At 37.9% G+C, this 22,475-nt stretch overlaps 1 protein-coding gene across 1 annotated transcript in view; it reads right to left on the bottom strand.

Annotated features, from left to right (window-relative positions):
* Positions 1-22,475, bottom strand: part of LOC134170808 (uncharacterized) — a 108,177-nt gene that overhangs the window by 7,413 nt on the left and 78,289 nt on the right. The window contains exons 16-18 of the mRNA XM_062632539.1: positions 16,364-16,390; positions 15,233-15,283; positions 5,723-5,770 (exon numbers count right to left, since the gene is read on the bottom strand). Coding sequence (XP_062488523.1) covers positions 5,723-5,770; positions 15,233-15,283; positions 16,364-16,390 — 126 coding nt within the window. The remainder of the gene's footprint in view (positions 1-5,722; positions 5,771-15,232; positions 15,284-16,363; positions 16,391-22,475) is intronic.

The raw sequence follows: 22,475 nt of genomic DNA, 5'->3' as shown, positions 1-22,475 counted from the left end.
TTTAGGCACAAGAATTCTGTAATTCCCTAAGTACTGCCAGAATTCCCCAATTATTGGTGGCCAAAATATGTTATGTAAGGATCCTTCTACTTGATGCCTGCTTTTTACATTTTTTCCTGGATAGATCTCAGTCATCTGAAACAAAAAAAAACAGATCCCTACCCACGCACCCCAGAATATGGAACTAGATGGATGTTTAGAAGCTTCAAACGTGATCATTCTGAAGTACTACAGCAGTAGGTTCTGATTTTTTATTTATTTTATTTTTCTCTGATTGTACAGTCACTTAGAACATAGGCTTTTTTTCTTTTTGGCATCCTTTTCCCCAGCCTGCAAACACAGACATTTGGTCTGTGACTCCATTCAACAAGGCAGATTGAAATTAAGTAAGGTGCATTGCTTCAGGCATCTGAGCCCATTTCAGTATTCCCTGTTGACTGCAGCAGAAAACTGGCAGGCTGCCTTTGTATTGTTCATTTGCACTTCATATCTTCCCACCAGTTGTAATAATGCTTTGTTCAGTGTCTTCTGATGCATGTGTTATCTGATTAACACTAGCTTACTCAGTGCTGATCACCTGTGTCTAGCCCACCAAAACATGCTGCAGAAGATGAACAGTAAAATAATGTAATAACCAATCAGAACAGTCTTTGGTAGAGAACTGTGCAGCTGCAGTGCTGTCAGTTTAACCGTGCTGGTTTACATTAGCATTGTTCATTGTTGATGAACAATACATATAAATCAGTACTGATATGTTCATTAATTCTTTTCATAAGAATACCGGAGAAATGTAGTATTTACCTGCTGTTGGGATTTTACCTGTTGGCTCTCCAGGAAAACAAGCAGAAATGAAGAAGAAGGGGGAAAGGAAAAGAATATGAAGTTCAGTACCATGGTTTTTCAAGGCAAGTAACCGTTTAAATAGATCTCTTTAATCTGCAACTTTTCTGCAGTGTATTAATTTTCAAAGACATGTGCCTTAACAATGGGCATGTACACAGAATTTCACACTGAAAGCTGATTCTCACTCTTTGAAGTACTATAATCCAGCATGCAATGGTTCCTGCAAATGCAAACACTGTGCCAAGCAAAGCTTTCCAGCAAGCAAATATTTAGATTTATTTTTAAATGCGCGTTTAAGGTTTTAGCTGATTGTGTTACTTTCCACAAAATGTATTCAGTTTGTTACCTCTCTTTTCCTATAACCCACATGTCCCAACCAAAGACTGGCACTGACCTTGAATACCCGGCAATCACCCCTCTACACTGTTTTTCCTGCATTATCAGTTCGCCTTGCCTTTCAAAATAAAAGCTCTTGAGATCTAGAACAATTTTGTCTACATCTTCGCACAGCACCTAGCAAAAAAGTATAATATATTCCTGTGCTCTTGTAATGCCCATAATAATTAATGAAAATCAATTAATTGATTAATTCAATGGGATAGAAATTCTCTGGTATGAATCACATTACTCTTTTTAAATCAAAGGAATAATTAAATTGTGATTTAGAATCCAAGATTTTTTGTACGTATCACTAATTCACTAATCACAGTTATGTTTTAGAATAAAATTTAAAGGGAAGAGAATAACCTCACTAGCCAGGCAAAGCCTTTATTCTTTGAACCTAGAGCTGGATAAAAAAAAAACCTCAGGGTGTCTTTTGATTGAATTATCTGTATTTTCTTCATGCTGAGTTTTGTCTTCAGATGAATGTGAACTTCTGCAGCTCACACCAAGGTGAAAATGATTAAATGCGTTTTTCAACAGGAAGGCTGAACAATAAAGAATGTTTTTCACTAACACATCCCAGGAAACTTTCATTCAGATCTTCGTTCATAAGGAGACTCATAAATGCCAGTGCTCAATACTTCGGCATCACAGGCATTCAGCAAAGACCAGTTTTGCTTCTGTTGAAAGTCCATATGCTTAAGTTCTTTAATATTTACATTTCTGCTTATGATGATGCTCAGTTACTGAAAGCTGATACATTACTGCATTGTGACCCATAGTGACCTATTCTCATTTTTCAGAAGAAAAAAGTAAGACATTTGTCTGAGGCACTAAACCTGAGAAAGGTGTTCATGTTATCATTCCTTAACTGAGGGGTTATCTGGCTGAGCGATCTGGACTGGCCCAGTTATATGCATATATTAACAATTCTAATTAAGGATAAATGATTGATTACCTTAGTGAGGTTCTGGAAGACTGTGGACCTGCAGGGTAGTTAGTCTGACCCTCTGACCTGTATAAGGGTTATTTCTTCTCTCAGTGCATTAACAAACTTCCATTTACCCTGAGGGCTTTGTGAAACATTTTACCTCTATCACTGGACATTCATTATAGAACTAAATGGGAACAGAGTTTAGCCAATGCTTAGTTTTTTTCTAAAAATAGCAGACTACATGTTCTTCCTCTTGATTGTAAAGTATGGTTTGGTAATACTTTTGCATGAGTGAGATATTGCACTATTTTTTGTCCTCTGTTCAAGATAACCTCGCAAAATTTGAGAGTCTTTAGTCAGTATGCAGGGAGTAAATTCTGAGTTTCATTAGACTTTCAAATTTGATATAGAACCAATTGCACTCAAAGACCCTCCTGCTTACTAAAACGGAAATAATAAAAAATAAGATAGTTTGCTAGTTGCTTTTATAATTGAGCAAGCAGCTGTGTGGTGTTTAGCTGCCTGCCATTTTAAACCATGAGAGCAGGTTACTATAAAAATGTATTGGTTGTTAATCTGGGGACTTTTCAAACTCAACCTTTTATTTCTGTTTTTAACATGTCATTCACTTAATGTTACAATATCTCTACTGATTTAAACCCCATTTACTTTTACTGTACAAATCATCAGGGTACAATGTGTGAATGAATTTGGTCCTGAATTAATGAATGGATTTATTTTACCTTCTACTAGACCTGAACTGCAAAATCAGTGAGTACTTTGTCCATGGCTACATCTCGTACTGGATTACATGGTATCTATGTGCATGTTATGACAAGTATAAGTACACCTAGCTAGGAAATATATGGAGCAAAGCTATGTAGAGCTCTAGAAATAAAGAAGGCAGTGATCTAACCAAGTGTTATTATTTGAGTGGAAAAAAGCAATTTAAAATAGATGTCTCTGGTGCTTAAAATCCTGGACTAGATTTATTCAAAGATGGTTAGCTCAAAATAGGCATTGTAAACAGAATTACTTTTGTACATGATCATAGGTCTGCTTGTTACTGTTTTTTCTTTTTTCATTTTTTTCCTTTTATTTTTCTAAAGGCACTGTTAACCTTTATAATTATCTCAAGCAGCAGGATATAAACTCAAGAATGTCATACAAACATCCCTCTGCAAAGGTCAAGGGAAAATATCTTGGCTGTTCCTTATATTCACAATATGCCAGAGTAATACAGCTCTTGACAAAAAAGCATTGTAGACAATGATTTTGGATTAAAATGTTACTTATTGCAGAAAGCATGAGAAATTAGTCAAATCTGTGACAGTTCTCTAATACTAAAGAGTGCCATCAGGGGGTTTCTCAGACAAGTCAGTGTAGAAGACAAAAAGTCAGTGAACAGATCTGGTGAATACAAAACTGAAAAAATCTGAATAATGGAGTCAAATAGAAGAAAATTTACTTAAAATACTGTCAAAATTGGAAATAAACCCACCAATTACTTCAAAGGAAGTGATAATTTTGCAATAATAATTTGAAAACTGAAAACTGCAATTCAAGATTGTGGGATATCTTTCAGTACCGGCATATTTCAGATCCTTTGTGTTCCTTCTTTCCCTTTGAAGCTGGGGTTCAGAATAGCACTGTGTCTTCTGATAGGTGTTTAAGGGTGGGTATTCATCTTGTCTAACTTCAAGTACCTGACATAGGAGACCGATTTAGGAATCTTAATGGGAGCATTTTTCCTTGCCTTGTTGTCAGCTTCTGATCTGGAGCAGGAAGAGGTATGTGTCTCATGGGGCTTGGCCTTGGTTTTGGATACATTTTGTAGATTACTTTGCATCAGAATAACACATGATTTGGTCTTGATGTGCCAGGCATAGTACATAAAAGTAAACAGATCTCTTGTGCTGACAAGGCTACAACTAATTAATCTGTGAAGGTCCCTACTTCACCATTTTCACAATTCAAAGCATCCAAAGTGTTTACATTCTTTACATTTGCTGTTCTTTTGATTGTTGTCTGATTATGATTTCCAGTATGTAATGTGTAATGAATTGCCATAATAAGCGTAGACCTGTCTTTTTCTGTTCAGATAACCTTAACAAGGACATTATCCAATGACTTCAATGAAAGTCTTTGTTATGAAAGAAACTCCCCTTGAATTCTCCTTAAAACTTGTCTAAACCAGAAACATTCCTTTCTCTAATTTAATTTAGTTTTTTATAAAAGTAGGAAAAAAAAGCATATTGAAACAAGGCCAAGAATGTGCTTAGTGAATTAATAAAATAAGTAATTTTCAAATGGTAAAATAAGTAATGAAAAAGTTGCCTAATTCAGTTATGCTACATGCCATTTTGTTATTTCTAACAAACAATATGTTCGCATAAAGATAAGTCATATGTCTTTTAGTGTGTTTTTATAGAAAGCGAAAATAGCAAACAGAGTTTGAATGTTGCAGTCACAATATTAAATTATAGGTTTACTTTGGGTGTGTTCAGTGTTATTAAGCAGATGGAGTACAAAAGCATCTGTAGTGCAAGCAAGAAAGTACCGTTTTGCAACATGACAAAATTGCAAAAATGCAAATTGAGGCAACATGCATCTGAAAAAAAGATTTATATTCCATGGGAAACAAGACATGATACGTACTCGCAGTGTTTTTCAGTTTGACTGGGAATTTAAAAGAGGGAAAAAAAATTAGAGTAGATTAAGGTGCAGAATAGTCAGATACAGCATAATACTGTTACAGTGACTAATGGCTTTATTTGTTCTATCTTATTTACTGCATATCAAAACATTATATTTAGTAACCTCTTAGTAATTAATAACAATCGAATGATGGATAATGATAGTTGAGATGTTCTCATCTGCACATTATAATTGCTGTGCTAGAGTTAAGGACGAATAACAAGAATTTTAATTCTTCACTTATTTCCTTTCATGGAGAAGCATGGAGACAACATTTTTTAAATCCATGGTGATTGACTCATAGTGAAACTGAACAGTGCTGCTTCCTATATTTGCAGTTATTTTGCTCTATCTTATACAAGTGAGGCTGTGTAGGAGCTGTGGTGTACAGAGATTTATCATAGATGGTGAACATTGCCACATCATGATCTGAATAGCACATTGTGTAATACCTGCTATAGACAAAAACTGAGCTATTGCTGGTCCTGAGAAGTTGACTTATGCAGGAAGACTGAGAAGTCCAAATAAATGGCAGACACCACAAATAATTAGCAAAATGAAGTAATTTGAAGCACTTTCAGAAAATGGTTCAGACTCTTTGATGACGTAACTTCTTTGGCACTGGTGGAATTACAGATGCAAAAATTTGACCTTTGAGATATATATATATATATATATGACAACCAGCATTGAAATATCTGCTGTGCTTCCTTTGCTATGGTATGACATGTCAAGGCCAACCTATACAGCAAAATAGACCACAGGGCCATGATTTTGGCATTTGTCATATATAATTGTACTTTGCAATTTCTTTAAGTAACAGTTTCAAAAAGTAATGAATGAATAAAATGCAGGAGTGCTCACCTGGTTTTGAAGGTAGAACATCTTTTTCATGTCTGACTGCTTCATGCTCTAGATAAAAGAAACAGCATAATAAAATTCCCATAATGTTTCTATTACTGTTTGCATGCCTTTTATTCTTTTCTTTTTTTTTTTTTTTTCAACTAAGAAAGATTGCATGTCTATATTTCAGGAATAAACATTCATTTTCTCTTGGTTCATTCTGTTATTTTGTGAAAAGGACACGTGGCTAGTTACCAATAGATTATCAGCTGAGTGATCTGCCACAAAATAATAAAGTTCAGTAGTGCTGCACATAGCTCCACACATACAGCAACTACTAATATTAGTAAGAGTTATGCATGTATCTTAAGGAAGAAGTCAGTTAATAGGGGCTCCCCTTAAATTCTGAAATGTAATTTATAGCTACTCTCTTTTTTTGTTATATGAAAGAAGAGTACAGAGTAAACTGAGCTACCATCCACTCGACCTTTATGTTGCTGATTCAGACGTACTTGAGCTGAATTCTCAAAGTCTCGAACACATCCTATTCCATATGAATAAATTATTCCATATGAATAAATGGAAAATTAGAGAACTAACAGTGCTTGGTAGGCAGTACCCCTCTCTCTGTCACCCCCTTTCTATTTCATAATTATTGCTGAAAAAATATGAATTTATGTTAGGTTGCTGGAAATGGAACAGATGAAGAAGCTTCGTTTTACAAAAGTAAGCTGCATGGCAAGTTGATGTATGGACTCTTCAGTTCTTTTTGACTGAGAAAAGCTCTAGACAGCTATACTAAAATAATATATGATTAGGAAGAAAATGTGGTGATTTTTTCTTCTCTTTTAAATTCAGCAAGAGTATTTATTAATCCAAGTAGTTGTTAACGATGATTTTTACAAAGCTTGTCATTCCCGATTTAGTATTTTTTGTTGATACTTGTGGTATGGGAAGCAAAGAATGAGTTTACTCCTATACTGAAGTAATTGGTTATGTCAAATAAACTTTGGCAAGACAGTATGTTAAAAGACAAGACAGAATATTAAATGAAAGTAATGAAAAGCATGGTGATAAAGACACTATAATTTTAAGCAAAACTAGAAATTGCTAAGACCGAGTTTCCATATGCTAAAGTCAAAAAAGGCATACATATCCAGCTATTTTACAGGATTTTTTCTGATGAAGGTAGGTACCACGTACTTGCTGGTTTTGCCTGGACTGCAGAAGACAAAAGAAGGTAAAATGTAATATTTAGATATAAAGAGAAAAGAGATTCTAATTTTTCTTTTTAACATTCAAATATTTTTATGACAGTCAGTTCTCACTTGTTCTTATCTTCCCCCACTCATGTAAAGATGCACAGCATTTGGGCCCCTCAAATGTAGGTAGACTCTAACATGTTTAAACCTTTGCAACTCCCCCTGGCTAGCTATGAGCTTCTGCTGAAACAATGCAGTATTTGCTCATTTAACACAGCAGCACATTTACATATTCCAGGACCATTTCTCCCTGTTCAACAGTGTAAATCAGAAGTAGCTCCAGACCAGTCAACAGATTACTGGAAATTTTGGATGGGATTCAACTGATTTGCAACATCAAGAACACATTTGTATACAGTTTTAGTCAGGAGAACGCTAGTCCTCTCCAGAGGCTAATCTGTGTACTTATAACTGTTTGTTGAAAAAAGATGGGATGACTTACCCACTGTTGGAAGTTGCCTGTTGCAAGCTCAACAGCTATTGATCTGAAAACTTACACATTATTTCTGTAGTAGCTTATGTTAAATTGGCCTACCCAAAATACTGCATTTTCAATTTGGTTCCGACAAACAGGAAAAAGATTTATCAAGCACATGACTCTAACAAATCTTACAAAAAGTGGTCAAGCCATAATACTTTAGGCAACTTTTTTCCAACCACTGCTGAATTACTGTTTGAGCCTTCTGATTTTGCTCACAAACTTAAAGCGGAAGTTAGCTGACCCTAAAAAAAAATTGTAAATTTAGGTGTAAAAATCATGTAAATTCAAAGACGTTGAATGCTAACTCATTACATGTTTGGGTTAGAAATATACTGAAATAGTTTTCAGTAATTTCTCCACTTCTATTAATAGAAACATAATTTATATGCTTTTGAACAAGCCACAGCACTTTATGATCCAATATGAACTATGAAAACAGATTTTTTTATTGGATAAACAGAGTGCTGTAAAATATCACTTCATAGTGAAATGCTAGATTATCATGAGAGGTCTTACAGAAACCAGTATAAACAGGCAAATTATATGAATGTTCACAATTAGAGACAGAACCATAATATTCTGTTCAACATCTATTCTGTTACCACAAAGAAGACATATACAAAATAAGAATAAAAATTATGTAGTAACTGGCTGTCCTGGGTTCAGCAGTAGCAGTCATTTTTTCCCCTTCTTGGTAGCTGGTGCAGCGTTGTGTTTTGACTTTCGGCCTGGGAACAGAGCTGTTTACACTGATGTTTTAGTCTGACCAAGGACTTTGTGAGCCTCATGCTCTGCTGGGGAAGGGGGGAAGCCGGGAGGAACCAAAGACAGGACACCTGACCCAAACTGACCAAAGAGGTATTCCATATCACAGCACGTCATGCCCAGGGGTAACTGGGAGTTACCTGGAAGGGGCTAGGACTGCAGGGTGGGATGAGGTATCAGTCGGTGCTTGGTCGGGCTGGGGGGCGAGTTATCAGTTGGCTGGTGGTGAGGTGTTGTATTCTCTTCCCTTGTTATTTCCTTTATCATTATTATCATTGGTGGTAGCAGTAGTGATCTGTGTTATACCTTAGTTACTAAACTGTTCTCATCTCAACCCGTGGGAGTTTCATTCTTTTTGATTCTCCTCTCCGTCCCTCCAGGAGTAGGGGGAGGGAAGGAAGAGGGGGAGTGAGTGAACGAGCTGCCTGACTGGGTTTAAACCACGACACTGGCACCTTTCAGCTTTAAACAAAACTATTTTCACTATTTTAGTGAAAATATTCATCATCATCATCCTCATATCAAATGAAAAGCTGTTGGCATCATCGTCCAGGATTTAGCAATCTTTCATTTTGTTTGGATTGAGGTTACCTCCAGTAATAATCAAGAGGTAGGTATCTAGAAAGGTACTTCAAAACAGCTTTGTATTGACTGTCAATGATGATGAGAATGTTCTAATCCCTTGGATGACCCTTCAGGTCTTCTGTAACAGTCATTATTATTTGAATTTTTTTCTGCCAGCATTATTATTACATAACCTACAAGGTCTAAGTCATAGAAAAGACCTAGAGGCTTAAGGATTAGTTCCAAAAATATTTTCAAGATCATAAAGCCAATTTAAGATACATCCAAGTTCTTAATCTAACTGGTGACGCATCCTCCTGCATTACCCCTTACTTGGGCATTGGTCTTCGTGCTAAAAATTAAGTCTCTTGAAAGATCCGATCTTACAAGGGTACATGGGATCATTTCAGGGATCGGATTTACAGCTACACCCCACTTCATTAGCCAACTCTGGTAGAGAGGCTGGAACAAACAGCCCAAATGCCTTGACTTTGCTGGTCAATGAAAAGACTGGTTCTTAGAATGTTACCTACAATTGTCACTTTGCTGAATTAGCTCTAAAAAAGTGCTAACAGTCAGATATTTCAAAATACTGTAAAAAATGATTGCAGTGCAAATGTACTACATTAGATGAGTGATAAATAGTATTTAATATCCCTCCCTTTCCCCCTTCCCCTCCATAAATCAGCAGAGAATCACTTGTTCTTACCTGACTTCTCACCGGGAGTTGTCTTTTGTCTAATTTTCTCCTCTGTATTTTGAAAGCAGCATTACAATTAGAAATTCACACTGTATTAGCATATAACTGGAAAAATATCTCTATACATATATGTATATATTATACAAATGGTTTACAATGACAAAATAAATGGATGTATTTGGCATCACTATCCCACCGTAGCGCTATGAAACAGCATGTGACTTCTAACTGAATGGTGATATCATACTGCATGTAAAAAACAAATCACTGAGCCTAATGTCTCAGCCTCCAGAAAAGAGCCACATGCCTGGCAGTGTGTTTCAGGCAGGCACTCAGGTAAAAAACATGCTAATAATATCACTATTATAACTTTGTGAACATCACCTTCCTGGGTGTCTAAGTTCAACAGTTTGGTATTATATGACACTGAGAACTTCTGCTTAGATACTAACCACAAATATGAACGGAAATACCTACATATGTCTATGCTCTGAAGATGAGAGAGGTATGGAGACCTCCAAGCATATGCTAACTCACAGAGGCACATCCACATGGGAGAGTGTCAGTCTGAATGTGAGTTCATACCACCTGTCAATGGACAAGCTTACCAACACCCAACTGGTTATCTGTCACAAAATCATAGAGCAGCCCTAAACTGCTGCTAATCTCATGAGAAAAGCTGCCCAAGTTCATGTACTCTTGGGCTGCATTTGGCTGTACTCAGCACAGTTCTCTGATAACATGGACCCATGTCGACATCAGCCACAGGACCTGAGCTGCCTCTCCTCCAAGTAAGCTGGCGGATGAAATTTTGGGCAGAGACATAGGTTGGCCTACACTTTCTGATCAGTTGGGGTTTGTCTCTAATTGCCCAATGGCCCAGTGAGGTGGGAATTAGGATGTTTTTTTTTTTAGAATCTCTACTCTGCCCAGTTTAGCTGACTTGAACTTCACCCTTCCTAATCCTTTCATAGCTCTACTCACATTTTCTCTTTTCCCATACCTGACTTCAAAGTTCTCTCCTAAGCCCTACCTTTCACCATTCACATACATGAATACTTTTCTTCTAATTATGTTTAAGACACATTCAGAATGGTATTTCCCCTTCCTCTTGCTGAGGTAATCAATTTACAGCCATATGCCTCTGGCCCCTTCATCTTCCCAAAGTTGCCTCTGTGATGCATCAGATTGAATCTGACAATGCTTGGATGGAGGTTGTATCAGGCAAGGATGTCTTGTGCCCCAAAGCCATTCAATTCAGCTGAGTACTAGCTGGCTAGAAACCCTCCCAGGTTTGTGCATGCACAAAGCTGCTTGGCTCTTGAATACGAGCAATGTCTCCAGCCTGGCAGTCAAAATTGTTCTTAAATGAGATGAAGGAGATGAGGTAATGCAATGGGGATGGGTAGCTAAAATAACTTGTGAATTACCAGATCCCCGGTTTACCTATCACTGTACATCTATACCCTCAAAAAGTCAACCTTAAGAACTGCTGTTTTTGTTTTTTTTTTTTTGGGGGGGGGTTATTTCTCTGGAACCCAAATGTCCACATTTGACTGCTAAATCCTAATATGCACTCTGACTAAACACTTGGATAACACAGTATTTAGAACAGCAGACTTTTGTGTGATCTCAAGATACCTGATGTTTTCTTTGAATTTAGCATATAAGTTTCAGAGGATTATTTTTCTGAGGGCAGAGAGAGCAGGTTTATCTACTTCTCTCTGCTGATTTCTTTTTAACTTGGCTCTCAGATTCTCAGAGGTGTGCACTTGCCAAAGAGGACCAAGACGACATTTGTCATACGTAAGTAGAGGGAGAAACAGTCTCGTTGTACAGGCCATTTTTCTCATCCTTAACACAGCAGCATCCAGCAAAACTACAATGCAAATATGGACATGAAAGATGCGGCAGTTGTGTTTTGGGGTTTGTTTGTTTGGTCTGGGGGTCTTTTATTTTTTTATGGAAGAAAATCAGCAGTGATGGAGGAACATACAGGGAGGGATAAAGCTCCACGGTTACTGAACTTTTCTATTCTTTGGAAATAAAATATAGCCTTGCATTACCACGCTTTTCAGTTGTCATCTAGTAAGTGGCAATTTAATTTCTCTTTGCTTGTATTAAGTTTAGGGATTTCTCCCCAATCCCGTTGTGCCCTCCTTACTCAGCTATTGTTATTGTCAGCTTCTTATGAAAGCAATGAATTAAAAAATCTTAAGTCCATTTCATGGCTGTCTGTGAAGGTAGAGTTTTTTTATAGTAAAACCAACATCTAGAAGACACAACTTGTTGAGATGAAGTATCTTCTTTCTGCTCCTAGATGAGCTTTAGCATGTAACAGTGCATTTCACTAATTTAGATTTGGGCATTAAGTTTTCTACATGCTAGTCCACAAAAACCCTAAGCATGCTGACTTTAAACATAGCACCTGTACCATCATAGAGTCATAGAATGGTTTGGGTTGGAAGGGACCTTAGAGCTCCTCCAGTTCCACCCCCCCTTGCCATGGCAGGGACACCTTCCACTAAACCAGGTTGCTTAAAGCCCTGTCCAACCTGGCCTTGAACACTTTCAGGGACGCTGCAGCCACAGCTTCTCTGGGCAACCTGTTTCAGTGCATCACCACACTCACGGTAAAGGATTTCTTCCTTAAAGCTAACCTAAATCTACCCTCTTCAGTTTAAAGCCATTCCCCCTTCTCCTATCACTACATGCCCTCGTAAGAAGTCCCTCTGCAGATTTCCTGTAGGCCCCCTTTAGGTATTGGAAGACTGTTATGAGGTCTCCCTGGAACATTCTATTCTCCAGACTGAGCAATCCCAGTTCCCTCAGCCTGTCTCCATAGGAGAGGTGCTTCAGCCCTCTGATCATCTTCATGGAAGTCGTCTGGACTGGCTCCAACAGGTGCATATCTACTCGTGTTGGGGGGCCCCAGAGCTGAATGCAGTACTGTACCTTTGCTGAAATCTGCTGTGTTAATCCATTGGATTAATGACAAGTAGAGCGCTAAATGTTTGGAGCTTCTCTTTCTTTGGATATTCTTTCTGCTCTTTTCAACACTAAATAAGATATTCTTTCTTTTCTAATTCTGGTGATAATTCACAGCAGTGTTTGCGCTGTAACTCTAGGAGTCAATCAAATAAGTCTCTGAGTAGATGGCATGTCTGATCCATTTAAAAGTAAGGGAGGGATTTCTTTTCAAACTTAATTCACACATGAAAGCAGAATGTCTTGGACAGGCCAAGGAATTTGCATTCATCTGAGAATAAAGACAGTAATTCTCTGGTATTTATCACCTACCTATTCTGAAATCTACCCACACAGCAAGTATTGATCTGCTGATTCTATGGGAGAACACCCTGATGCATTTCCTATGGCTTTTTCTCCGAGTTTCTAGGATAATACATAGTACTTTGGCAAAAATATAAGTAATATTTCCCATTTCTCATGTACTTTTAATTTACTATACCATGAGGAGTCTGGCAAAAAGAAAAACTAAACAAGACCAAACACATCCCCCACCAACTGACGACCTCAAATGTTACAAAAAGTCCAAAATATTTTTTTGTGAATATTTCAGAAAAATTCAAATTTTGTTCTTATTTTGGATAAGCCCAAAGTTGAAAGTTTTGAAATTTTTCATTGGAGGGAATTCTGTCCTCTGCAGAGCTCTAGTTTTGCAGCACTAGAAGCATTAATATTAATTTTTTCTCTGATGTATGTAATTTAAATGGAAAAATACAAAGCTGTAAACGTTTCTCTGTATATTTCAGGCAGTTTCAGAGAAATGACATAAGGAATAAATTCTCCTGCTTTTCTTGCTCTCACACGCACACACAAAACACACTTTAAACATTTCCCTCCAGGATCAATATATTTTCTGAAGTTCTCTGGTTTCTCAGTCATGTGATACACCTAAGTCTTCTGATAGGAGGCATAGGAATAATAATTTGAAGCTGACCTGAATCAAGGTGAAAAAGGAGACCACTGCTTTGTACAGAAGGAGGCTTTTATAATTCAGTCTGCTACCTCAAGAGCACTCATTGACACAGAGCAGGCAGAAGCACTGATACCACTGGTGCTTGCAGGTTAATACTTCCAGTCATCAACTAAAACTCAAAACAGCCACTGCTCTCCAAAACAACCATTAATCACCTCGGAAGAGATTTTTTATGTTAAACAAAATTTAGGAAGATTTTTTTCTTTTTCTTTTTCTTTTTTTTTTTTAGGGCTTTAGTCTAGAATATACTGTGCTAAAGTAAGCTCCTAATCAGGCAAATGTAGTGGTTTGTGACATCATGCTCTCATGTTTTCAAATGCCTTTCCAAGGAAATTTATTTTTATGCTGCTATCTGGATGAGATCAGGCTGATTGTGCAGGAGCACTGATTTCATTTTGCAGGAAAGGTGAGTGATCATGCCATCTGCCCAGGCAACCCACATTTTGGTCACCACTGACCCCTCCCAGGTGTCACTGAGCTGGAAAGGGGGGCTTCCTTGCCAGGACGTTCCTGCCTTGTCTGAGCCCACCTGCACCTAACTGCTGGCTGATGATCTCTGCTAGATGTTGATACATAAAAAGTGAACAATGAGACAAAAAAAACCCAAAGAACAAACCCAAAAGCTTGGCCTATGTGTCGTTGAAGGTTAGAGTGAGAAACACTGTTTTTTTCCCCTGTTGTCTCAAACCCAGTAATACAACTTTATTAATCAGCTGCTCAAGGCTTGCAGGAAACCTCAAAATGTCTATGGAAATATTTAACTTACAAATAGAATATTGTATTATAATAACAAAGAAGAAAAATAGTAAATATGTAGGAGAAATTGTTTTCTTAAAAACAAAATAAGAAAAAGCATAATAAAAAAAATAAAGCCTGCCTGCTTCTCATTGAACACATAAAGTTTTAAGTGGTTTATCCAATCACTTATTCATGAGCTGCTCATTTGTATGTGAAGTTCAAAGAGCAGCACTTCCAACAAAGGTTGACAGGAGGCTGATACTTGCTTTTCAGTGCTCCCTGTGTCTGATAAGACCCTTCAGGAGCAATGTAAGTGGAGCATCAAAACCAGTGATTTCTATGAAGTTATTCTCTTAGTTTTGTTTCTTCACGCCAGACCCAGCTGTGGATCTCTGGGTGCCTTCCTCCTCAAAAAGCATGATGAGGCACAAAGCCCTGGTTTGAAAGGCAGACCCCGTCCTGCTCACCACAGCCAGTTATTGCTTGTTATTACTTACAGTTTAAAAAAATGCATAGCCAGCCCAGGATTAGCTTTGTGTGGGTTGTTTGTTAATTTGTTTGTGTTTGGTTTTTGTTTGTTTGTTTTCATTATTCAGCTTCTGTTCCTAGAGTCAGAAAATGGAGGTTGCCTCTGTTCAGTCTATCATGAACCCAGTGAGACTGTAGCTCCTCCTTTTTAGGGAGGCACACTTCATGTAACAACTGGTTATTCCTCTTTGATATACTGAAGGGCAGTAGAGAACTTGTTCCCCAAACTCTGGAAATCAGGTTTTGCTAACGCTTTATAAGCCATACTACAACAGTGAGAGAGAGTCGCAGGAACTGTGGAAAAACTGTGGAAGCTTAATCCTTCTTGTTAAAATTCACCCATGTTTTTGTTCTTCTCCCAAACTCTGAGAAAACCAATGACACAAAGCAAAAACAAGTGTCTAGCTCAGAGGAGTTCTCCAAGCTTTGTAAGCACCACATACAGTTATTGAGTGGAGCCTGGAGTAACTAGAAATTAAATTACCAAACCCACCTGGCTTAGTCTGAGATGAGTCAGCTTTTTCATGTTTAACACGATCATGCTCTGCAAATAAGAAAAAACCCCTACATTAGAAAGCTTTTAAGTTTTTAGATTTTAAATATAAAAGATTCCTATTATGATTTTTAAATATGACTTTGCATTACATACTCACACCAGACTTCAGAAGAATTTTTTATAAATATCTTCTTTGAGTAAACATATTTAATTATTTTTCCCCTAAGAAAATGAAAAATAATGCCAAAGAATTCTTTTTAGTTTTTAATGTGGTTTAAGAGATCACAAAATTCCATTTTTTTTTTTTTTTAATTATCATAAGATTCCTAAAATTGTGAAAAGCTTCTACTGATTTTGATTGCTATCACATATCTTCTATATACAAAATTTGTCCTGGTGATTAATATAGACATCATAAAAGCATTTTACTACAACAGAAGTGGGGTTGTTTCATACAGACAAATAAAGGTTCAGTATACTGTATACATAAAAAATGTTCAGTATACAGTATACATAAAAAAAAAGAATTTTCCATGTTTCTCTGTTAGCCTGGATCCCACAGACATATTGTGAGGCAGTAACAATAATAAATATTATACTGTACTAAATATAAGCTGTATGCAACTTTCTGCTATTTAAAAACAGTGTGATATCCAAGCCTCAACATTATGAGACAGAATAAAACAAGGTTATGGCATTTCAGAGGAATGTTAAAAATATATTTAATTCTCATTTATTGCAGCTATGTCTAAATTGTGTAGCAGGTTACAGCTGCAGCATACCAAGAGATAAATCTCTCTGTTTCTAGGATCGGAGTCCTAGCCAGGGAATTGCACAGGCCCTTCCTTTTCTTTGTGCCCCTTGATTTTTTTTTCAGTACAAAGCTGCCATGGAGTCAGGGAACACAGGTAGGTCCTATCTCAGCCCAAACAGGAAAACAGTTTCCATGTAAACTGAGTCCTGTGAAACACACCTGGTCCTGCAGTGCAGAGAGAGTCATTTCAAACCAAGTCAGCATTTCCTGTGAGCTTGTGTTGATGAATCCCCTCTTAAGCTGCAAAAACTTTAACAACATAAATATCTCCTAAAAGCTCAAATAACAATGTTCTTTATCAGCTTGATACTTACTGTGTTCGTGAGGTTTCTCTGAGGTTGCTAGAATTAAACAAAAGAGGTTTATTTTAATATTTATTTGTATGCCTGTAATGCAGGATTTAATGCTTTTTTAAATTACATTTGTAGTTACATAAATGGTCAGTGAAAAAGGTTCCCAGAAAAAAAAAACCACATGAGATAAAAATGAAAAATGAGCTAATGCTTTCCATGGACCTTAAGAGAACATTTTTCAGGTAAAGTGAGAGCTCAGGGAGTTGTACCCGATGCCATTTTTGATTCTACAGAAGGAAGTGAAATGCTGAGACCTGGCCCACCAGCTGGATTTTTCTTCTTGGCTTTTGCAAGGCAGCTGTTGTTTTTAAGAAAATAAAGGCTCTCCCAGCTGCATGTAGTGTGTGAAAGAGCATCATCCCACAGAGAGGTGCAGCAGTGCAGTGGATGAGCTGCCTTTGCAGGCCCGGCAACACAAGCAATAATTTTGCTGCTTTGAGCTCCTGGGCTCTGAATCACTGAGCTCTCGAGCTTCCACTCGGGGCAAAAAGTAACTGCTGTGCAAGAGGGTTTTTGTTTTGCTTGTTTTCCCTGCGGTATAAAACTGCTTCAATTTTATATCCAGCCTCTGTTTAATCCAAGTTGTTACTGAGCCCTTAAGGAGACAGCAACCGGAGATGGTGTGCAGAGCAAAGCAAAAACAACAAAACTTTTCTGGGGGTAATAGAGACTATAAAAACAAATTAAGTGTATCTTCTTGTTCCTAAGTATAAAATCAGAAATAAGAAACAGCAGAAAAATAGGGATCCTATGACAAAGTTATATTTGTTATCTTTATATGTGTAATAAAACTTTTTTGTAAATTTAGGCTCACCTGTTTTGTCTAAACAACCTGAAACCTACAAAAAATATTTCCCTAAACATCTTAAACTTAGGTAAATTCTGTTGTAATTTAATATCCATGAAATACCTCTGAAATTTGTAAAGGAAAATAGTTTTGTATTGTCTTAAAACACATAACAATATATGCTCATCTAGCTATGAATTTCATTTAGTAAAAGGAAATTCATGGCAAATATATGTAAAAAAACCCCAAACAGAACGTCAGGGGCTGATATAGTGACTTACATAGCTACCACAGAATATGAGTCACATAAGACTTTCAGTGACCACCAAAAAATGATCATAGCTTGGCCACATGTGAACAATATTAAAGAATCTTTACTGTCACTGCTTGACGAATTTTACAAACAAGCTTTTGTTACACCATCCTTATGTCATATATGCATTTTGTTTTAAAACACTAAAATCAAATCACAGCCATTACACGTGAACTTTCTAGTGAACCCACTGCAGATATTTCCTTTTTTCTGCTGGTGAATATGAGTCACAGAAGAATGTTTAAAACTATAGAAACTCAACCCATGTCTGGCCTCACAAGTTCAGGAAGCTATTTGTGTTGCCCTTTTCCATATTTTTTGTGGAGGTATTAATTAGACAAGCTTGTATAGTGTCAGTATCCAGACAGAGCCTGAACACTGAGATCATGGCTATCAGCACTTTCCTAAAAGCCTAACCCTCTTTTTTTTCTTGTGTAACACTCAGAGGTATTGCTGCTGCATATCTTAATGAAATAATGAAAACCTAAAATAAAAAGGTTTTGCTGGATAAGTTGGCTGTTCTACAACATATCTAAATTTTATTGAAAAAAAAACCAAACACAAAACATAACAAAGTGAAATTTTGAGATGGTCTTTAGGCTGTAAAGACATCTGCATTATGACAAATCTGCTAATTATGATTTCCGTCCATTCACTATTAATCATATCCTTCTTATGTGTTGTATTATCTCATCAAGATCATAGAATCATAGAATAGTTAGGGTTGGAAAGGACCTTAAGATCATCTAGTTCCAACCACCCTGCCATGGGCAGGGACACCTCACACTAAACCATCTCACCCAAGGCCTCATCCAACCTGGTCTTGAACACTGCCAGGGATGGAGCATTCACAACCTCCCTGGGCAACCCATTCCAGGGCCTCACCACCCTAACAGGAAAGAATTTCCTCCTTATATCCAATCTAAACTTCCCCTGTTTAAGTTTTAACCCGTTACCCTTTGTCCTGTAGCTACAGTCCCTAATGAAGAGTCCCTCTCCAGCATCCCTATAGGCCCCTTTCAGATACTGGAAGGCTGCTATGAGGTCTCCACACAGCCTTCTCTTCTCCAGGCTGAACAGCCCCAACTTCCTCAGCCTGTCTTCATACGGGAGGTGCTCCAGTCCCCTGATCATCCTCATGGCCCTTCTCTGGACTTGTTCCAACAGTTTCATGTCCTTTTTATGTTGAGGACACCAGAACTGTACACAGTACTCCAGGTTGGGTCTCATAAGAGCAGAGTAAAGGGGCAGGATCCCTCCTTCGACCTGCTGGTCACGCTCCTTTTGATGCAGCCCAGGATACAGTTGGCTTTCTGGGCTGCAAGCACACACTGCTGGCTCATGTTCATTTTCTCACCAATCAAAACCTCCAAGTCCTTCTCCGCAGGGCTGCTCTGAATCTCTTCTCTGCCCAACCTGTAGCTGTGGCTGGGATTGCTCCGACCCAGGTGTAGGACCTTACACTTGGCATGGTTAAACTTCATGAGGTTGGCATCAGCCCACCTCACAAGTGTGTCAAGGTCCCTCTGGATGGCATTCCTTCCCTCCAGGGTATCAACTGAACCACACAATTTGGTGTCATCGGCAAACTTGCTGAGGGTGCACGCAATCCCACTGTCCATGTCAGCGACAAAGATGTTAAACAAGACTGGTCCCAACACCGATCCCTGAGGGACATCACTCGTTACCGGTCTCCAGCTGGACAATGAGCCTGTGACCGCAATTCTTTTCGTGTGTGAATTTTTTATTCACCAAGTAGTCCATCCATCAAGTTGATGTCTCTCCAGTTTAGAGACAAGGACGTTGTGCGGGACAGTGTCCAATGCTTTGCGCAAGTCCAGGCAGTTGAAATCAGCTGCTTTGCCCCTATCCATCAGTTGTGTAGCCCCATCATAGAAGGCCACCAAATTGGTTCAGGCAGGATTTCCCCTTAGTGAAGCCATGTTGACTGTCATGAACCACCTCATTGTTTTCCATGTGCTTTACCATGCTTTCCAGGAGTACCTGCTCCAAGATTTTGCCAGGCACAGAGGTGAGACTGACTGGTCTGTAGTTCCCTGGGTCTTCCATTTTCCCTTCTTGAAAATGGGGGTTGTATTTCCCTTTTTCCAGTCATCGGGAACTTCACCTGACTGCCATGGTTTCCCAAATATGATGGACAGTGGCTTAGTACCTTTGTTCGCCAGCTCCTTCAGGACCCACGGATGGATTTCGTCAGCTCCCATGGACCTGTGCACATTCAGGTTCTTAAGATGGTCTCAAACCTGATCCTCTCCTACAGTGGGCCCAAGGTCTTCATTCTCACAGTCCCTGCATCTGCCTTCCAAGACTCGATTGGTGTGGTCAGAGCCTTTGCCAGTGAAGACCGAGGCAAGGAAGTCATTCAGAACCTCAGCCTTCTCCAAATCCTGTGTAGCCAGTTCTCCCGAGAGCTTCCTGAGGGGGCCTACGTTCTTCCTAGTCTGTTTTTTATTTGCTATGTACCTGTAGAATCCCCTCCTGTTATCCTTAACACCCCTAGCAAAGTTTAATTCTAACTGGGCCTTAGCTTTCCTAACCTGGTCCCTAGCTTCCCGCACAACATCCCTGTACTCTTCCCAGGCCACCTCTCCTTGCTTCCACTTACTATAAGCCTCTTTTTTCATTTGAATTTTGCTCAGGGTTTTATTCAAATGATGAATACAGTAAGATGAAAGCCAAAACCTGAAATTCCAAGACCATTACTTTCATTTTTACAGTATCACATATGTCTATAACACAGTTACTCTGATTTTCAGTCTGCTTAGTGAAAATGGGAAGAAGATAGAAGCTAAGTATCAATGATGTAGTCAAACTTTCCAATATATTGAAACATATATTCAGTATTGGTATTTAACCTAGAGGGTGAGGAATCAGAGGCTGCATTCTGCTGCTCTCAGTCATTTCATGTAGTATCCTCCACTGAAAGTAAAGCATGTCTACTCAAATTTTGAATTTAAACACTATTTCTTTTTACAGTGCCTAGATAATCCATGACACATGCTTCAAAATGTGTGGATGTTGAAAATCTGAATGATTTTAAAAAGTGACTTGGCAAATTAGAGAAAAATTTACGAAGTGCCCTTAAACATGAAGATAATGTTTCTGGCTTAGGAAGTTCCTGACCTGAGATCCTGGGAGGTTACAATATGATCTCTGTGTGGCTGTTTTATTCATGTACACTTCCCTAGACATTTGCTGGTTTGGCCATTGGCGGAGAGTGTGTTGGGTTAGATCATCTCTTGGTCTCACTGTTCTGATGTTACTAATTAACAGGACTAGCTGTTGGGTAAATAACTGTTTGTTCTTAACAATGTTAGAAAATTAATTCCTAAGTACTTTATATTCATTTGTTCAACACAAACTATATTAGAAGAAGAAAAGGGTCAGGTTGGTATCTAATGAAACCAGATGGTTGGTTGATGAAATACTTGGAACTACATAAAATCTGAGCTTGATCAATGAAATTATCTGCTTCTATCCTCAGCAAAATGTTTTCAAATTTCTTTTGTGTCAATCTAAATTAAACTCAGTATCAGGGCTTGGTAGTTATCTTGCTGTTTTTCACATTCACTTCAAATTTTCTTTGACTCTTTCTTTGTGCCTGCTATGGAATCATAGAATCATAGAATAGTTAGGGTTGGAAAGGACCTTAAGATCATCTAGTTCCAACCTCCATGACATGGGCAGGGACACCTCCCACTATACCATGTCACCAAACCATTATCAAAGATAGACAGCAACACCACAGTCACTGAAGTGAAACACCTGGATAACTGGTGAGGTTTATCACACCTGTTTGTGTGGAGCACGGTATCAAATATTGGTACACTACCCCGTACAGCTGTTTTCTCTATAAACTCTTTGACCTTACCATCCTATTCTGAATTCCAGTAGGTTATTAATTATATAGTGTGTAGTTTTGTAAATTAGTTTCTGATATTGATTCAGAAACAAAATCCTCTGTTTTATTGAACCATAAATTGGTGAGGCTAAAATCAGAACATGCTTTTTGATTATAACATGTCTATTTTCCATCTGGATAACAGTCATTTGCTGTTCAGAGGGCAAATATGTTTGTGAGTGTGCACACTCTGTAAGAAAAAGATATGTTGTGCAGGAAATTTAAAGAATGCCAGAACTATTTGTTTTTTATTTATTTTTTAGTGAAGAATAACAAAATAATAATACACACTGTAGCTGAGAAAATTATTTCTAATTGGATAGTTACATGTACAAGTAAGAAAGTTACTTTACATCAGGCTAAGTAAGAGCCTGGATCATCTCTCGTTAAAGAGAGCACAAACTCTTTAACAGGATTTGGACTCTGCATCAGAAGAACACACCCATGATGTTTATCTGTAACAACATTGCAGGTCAAAAGAGGAATCAAGATCAATAGCAGTCTTTTAATGTAATTCCCAAGATTTGTGCCTTAACCTTCCAGTTTATACATCATGATGAAGGATAAATCTTTGCTTTCCTTATTCAAGCTAAGTTAGTCCATTCTTCCTGAAAATAAGCCATAGGCAAACAAAAAAATTTGGCCCTTACACAAACTAATGGGCATTCCTCCTTAAAAATTCATTTTGTAATCTGCAAGAATTTAAGATGCCACATCACTCTGCCTCATCATCAGTGTGTTTTTAATTTAAGGTTGGATAAAACTGTCAGTGCAAGGTTTTACAGACTGTGGAACAACTGTATTACCAAAAAGTCAACCATAATAAAACATATTCTTTACACTGGGATGGTTCAGAATGTCTTAGATTATATCAGCTTCAGGAAAAAAGGGGATTATTAGGATTTATCATTGTTCAAAAGCAGCTCCCTGCCTTTGTGAAGTTATTGTCTGTACCCTTTGTCTTTCAAAGGAGAAGTCAAATGTTCCCACAAGGTTTCTAGATCAGCAGACCCTGTCTCCCATATCTGCCTGTGTCCTACTCAAGTCCTGC

Source organism: Pezoporus occidentalis, unplaced genomic scaffold (genome assembly GCF_034315485.1).
Source record: "Pezoporus occidentalis ecotype Australia unplaced genomic scaffold, CSIRO_AGI_Poc_V1 ctg39, whole genome shotgun sequence".
In the NCBI taxonomy this organism is placed as follows: domain Eukaryota; kingdom Metazoa; phylum Chordata; class Aves; order Psittaciformes; family Psittacidae; genus Pezoporus; species Pezoporus occidentalis.
The sequence above is the reverse complement of the archived record's forward strand: the minus strand, read 5'-3'. Positions and strand labels throughout refer to the sequence as shown.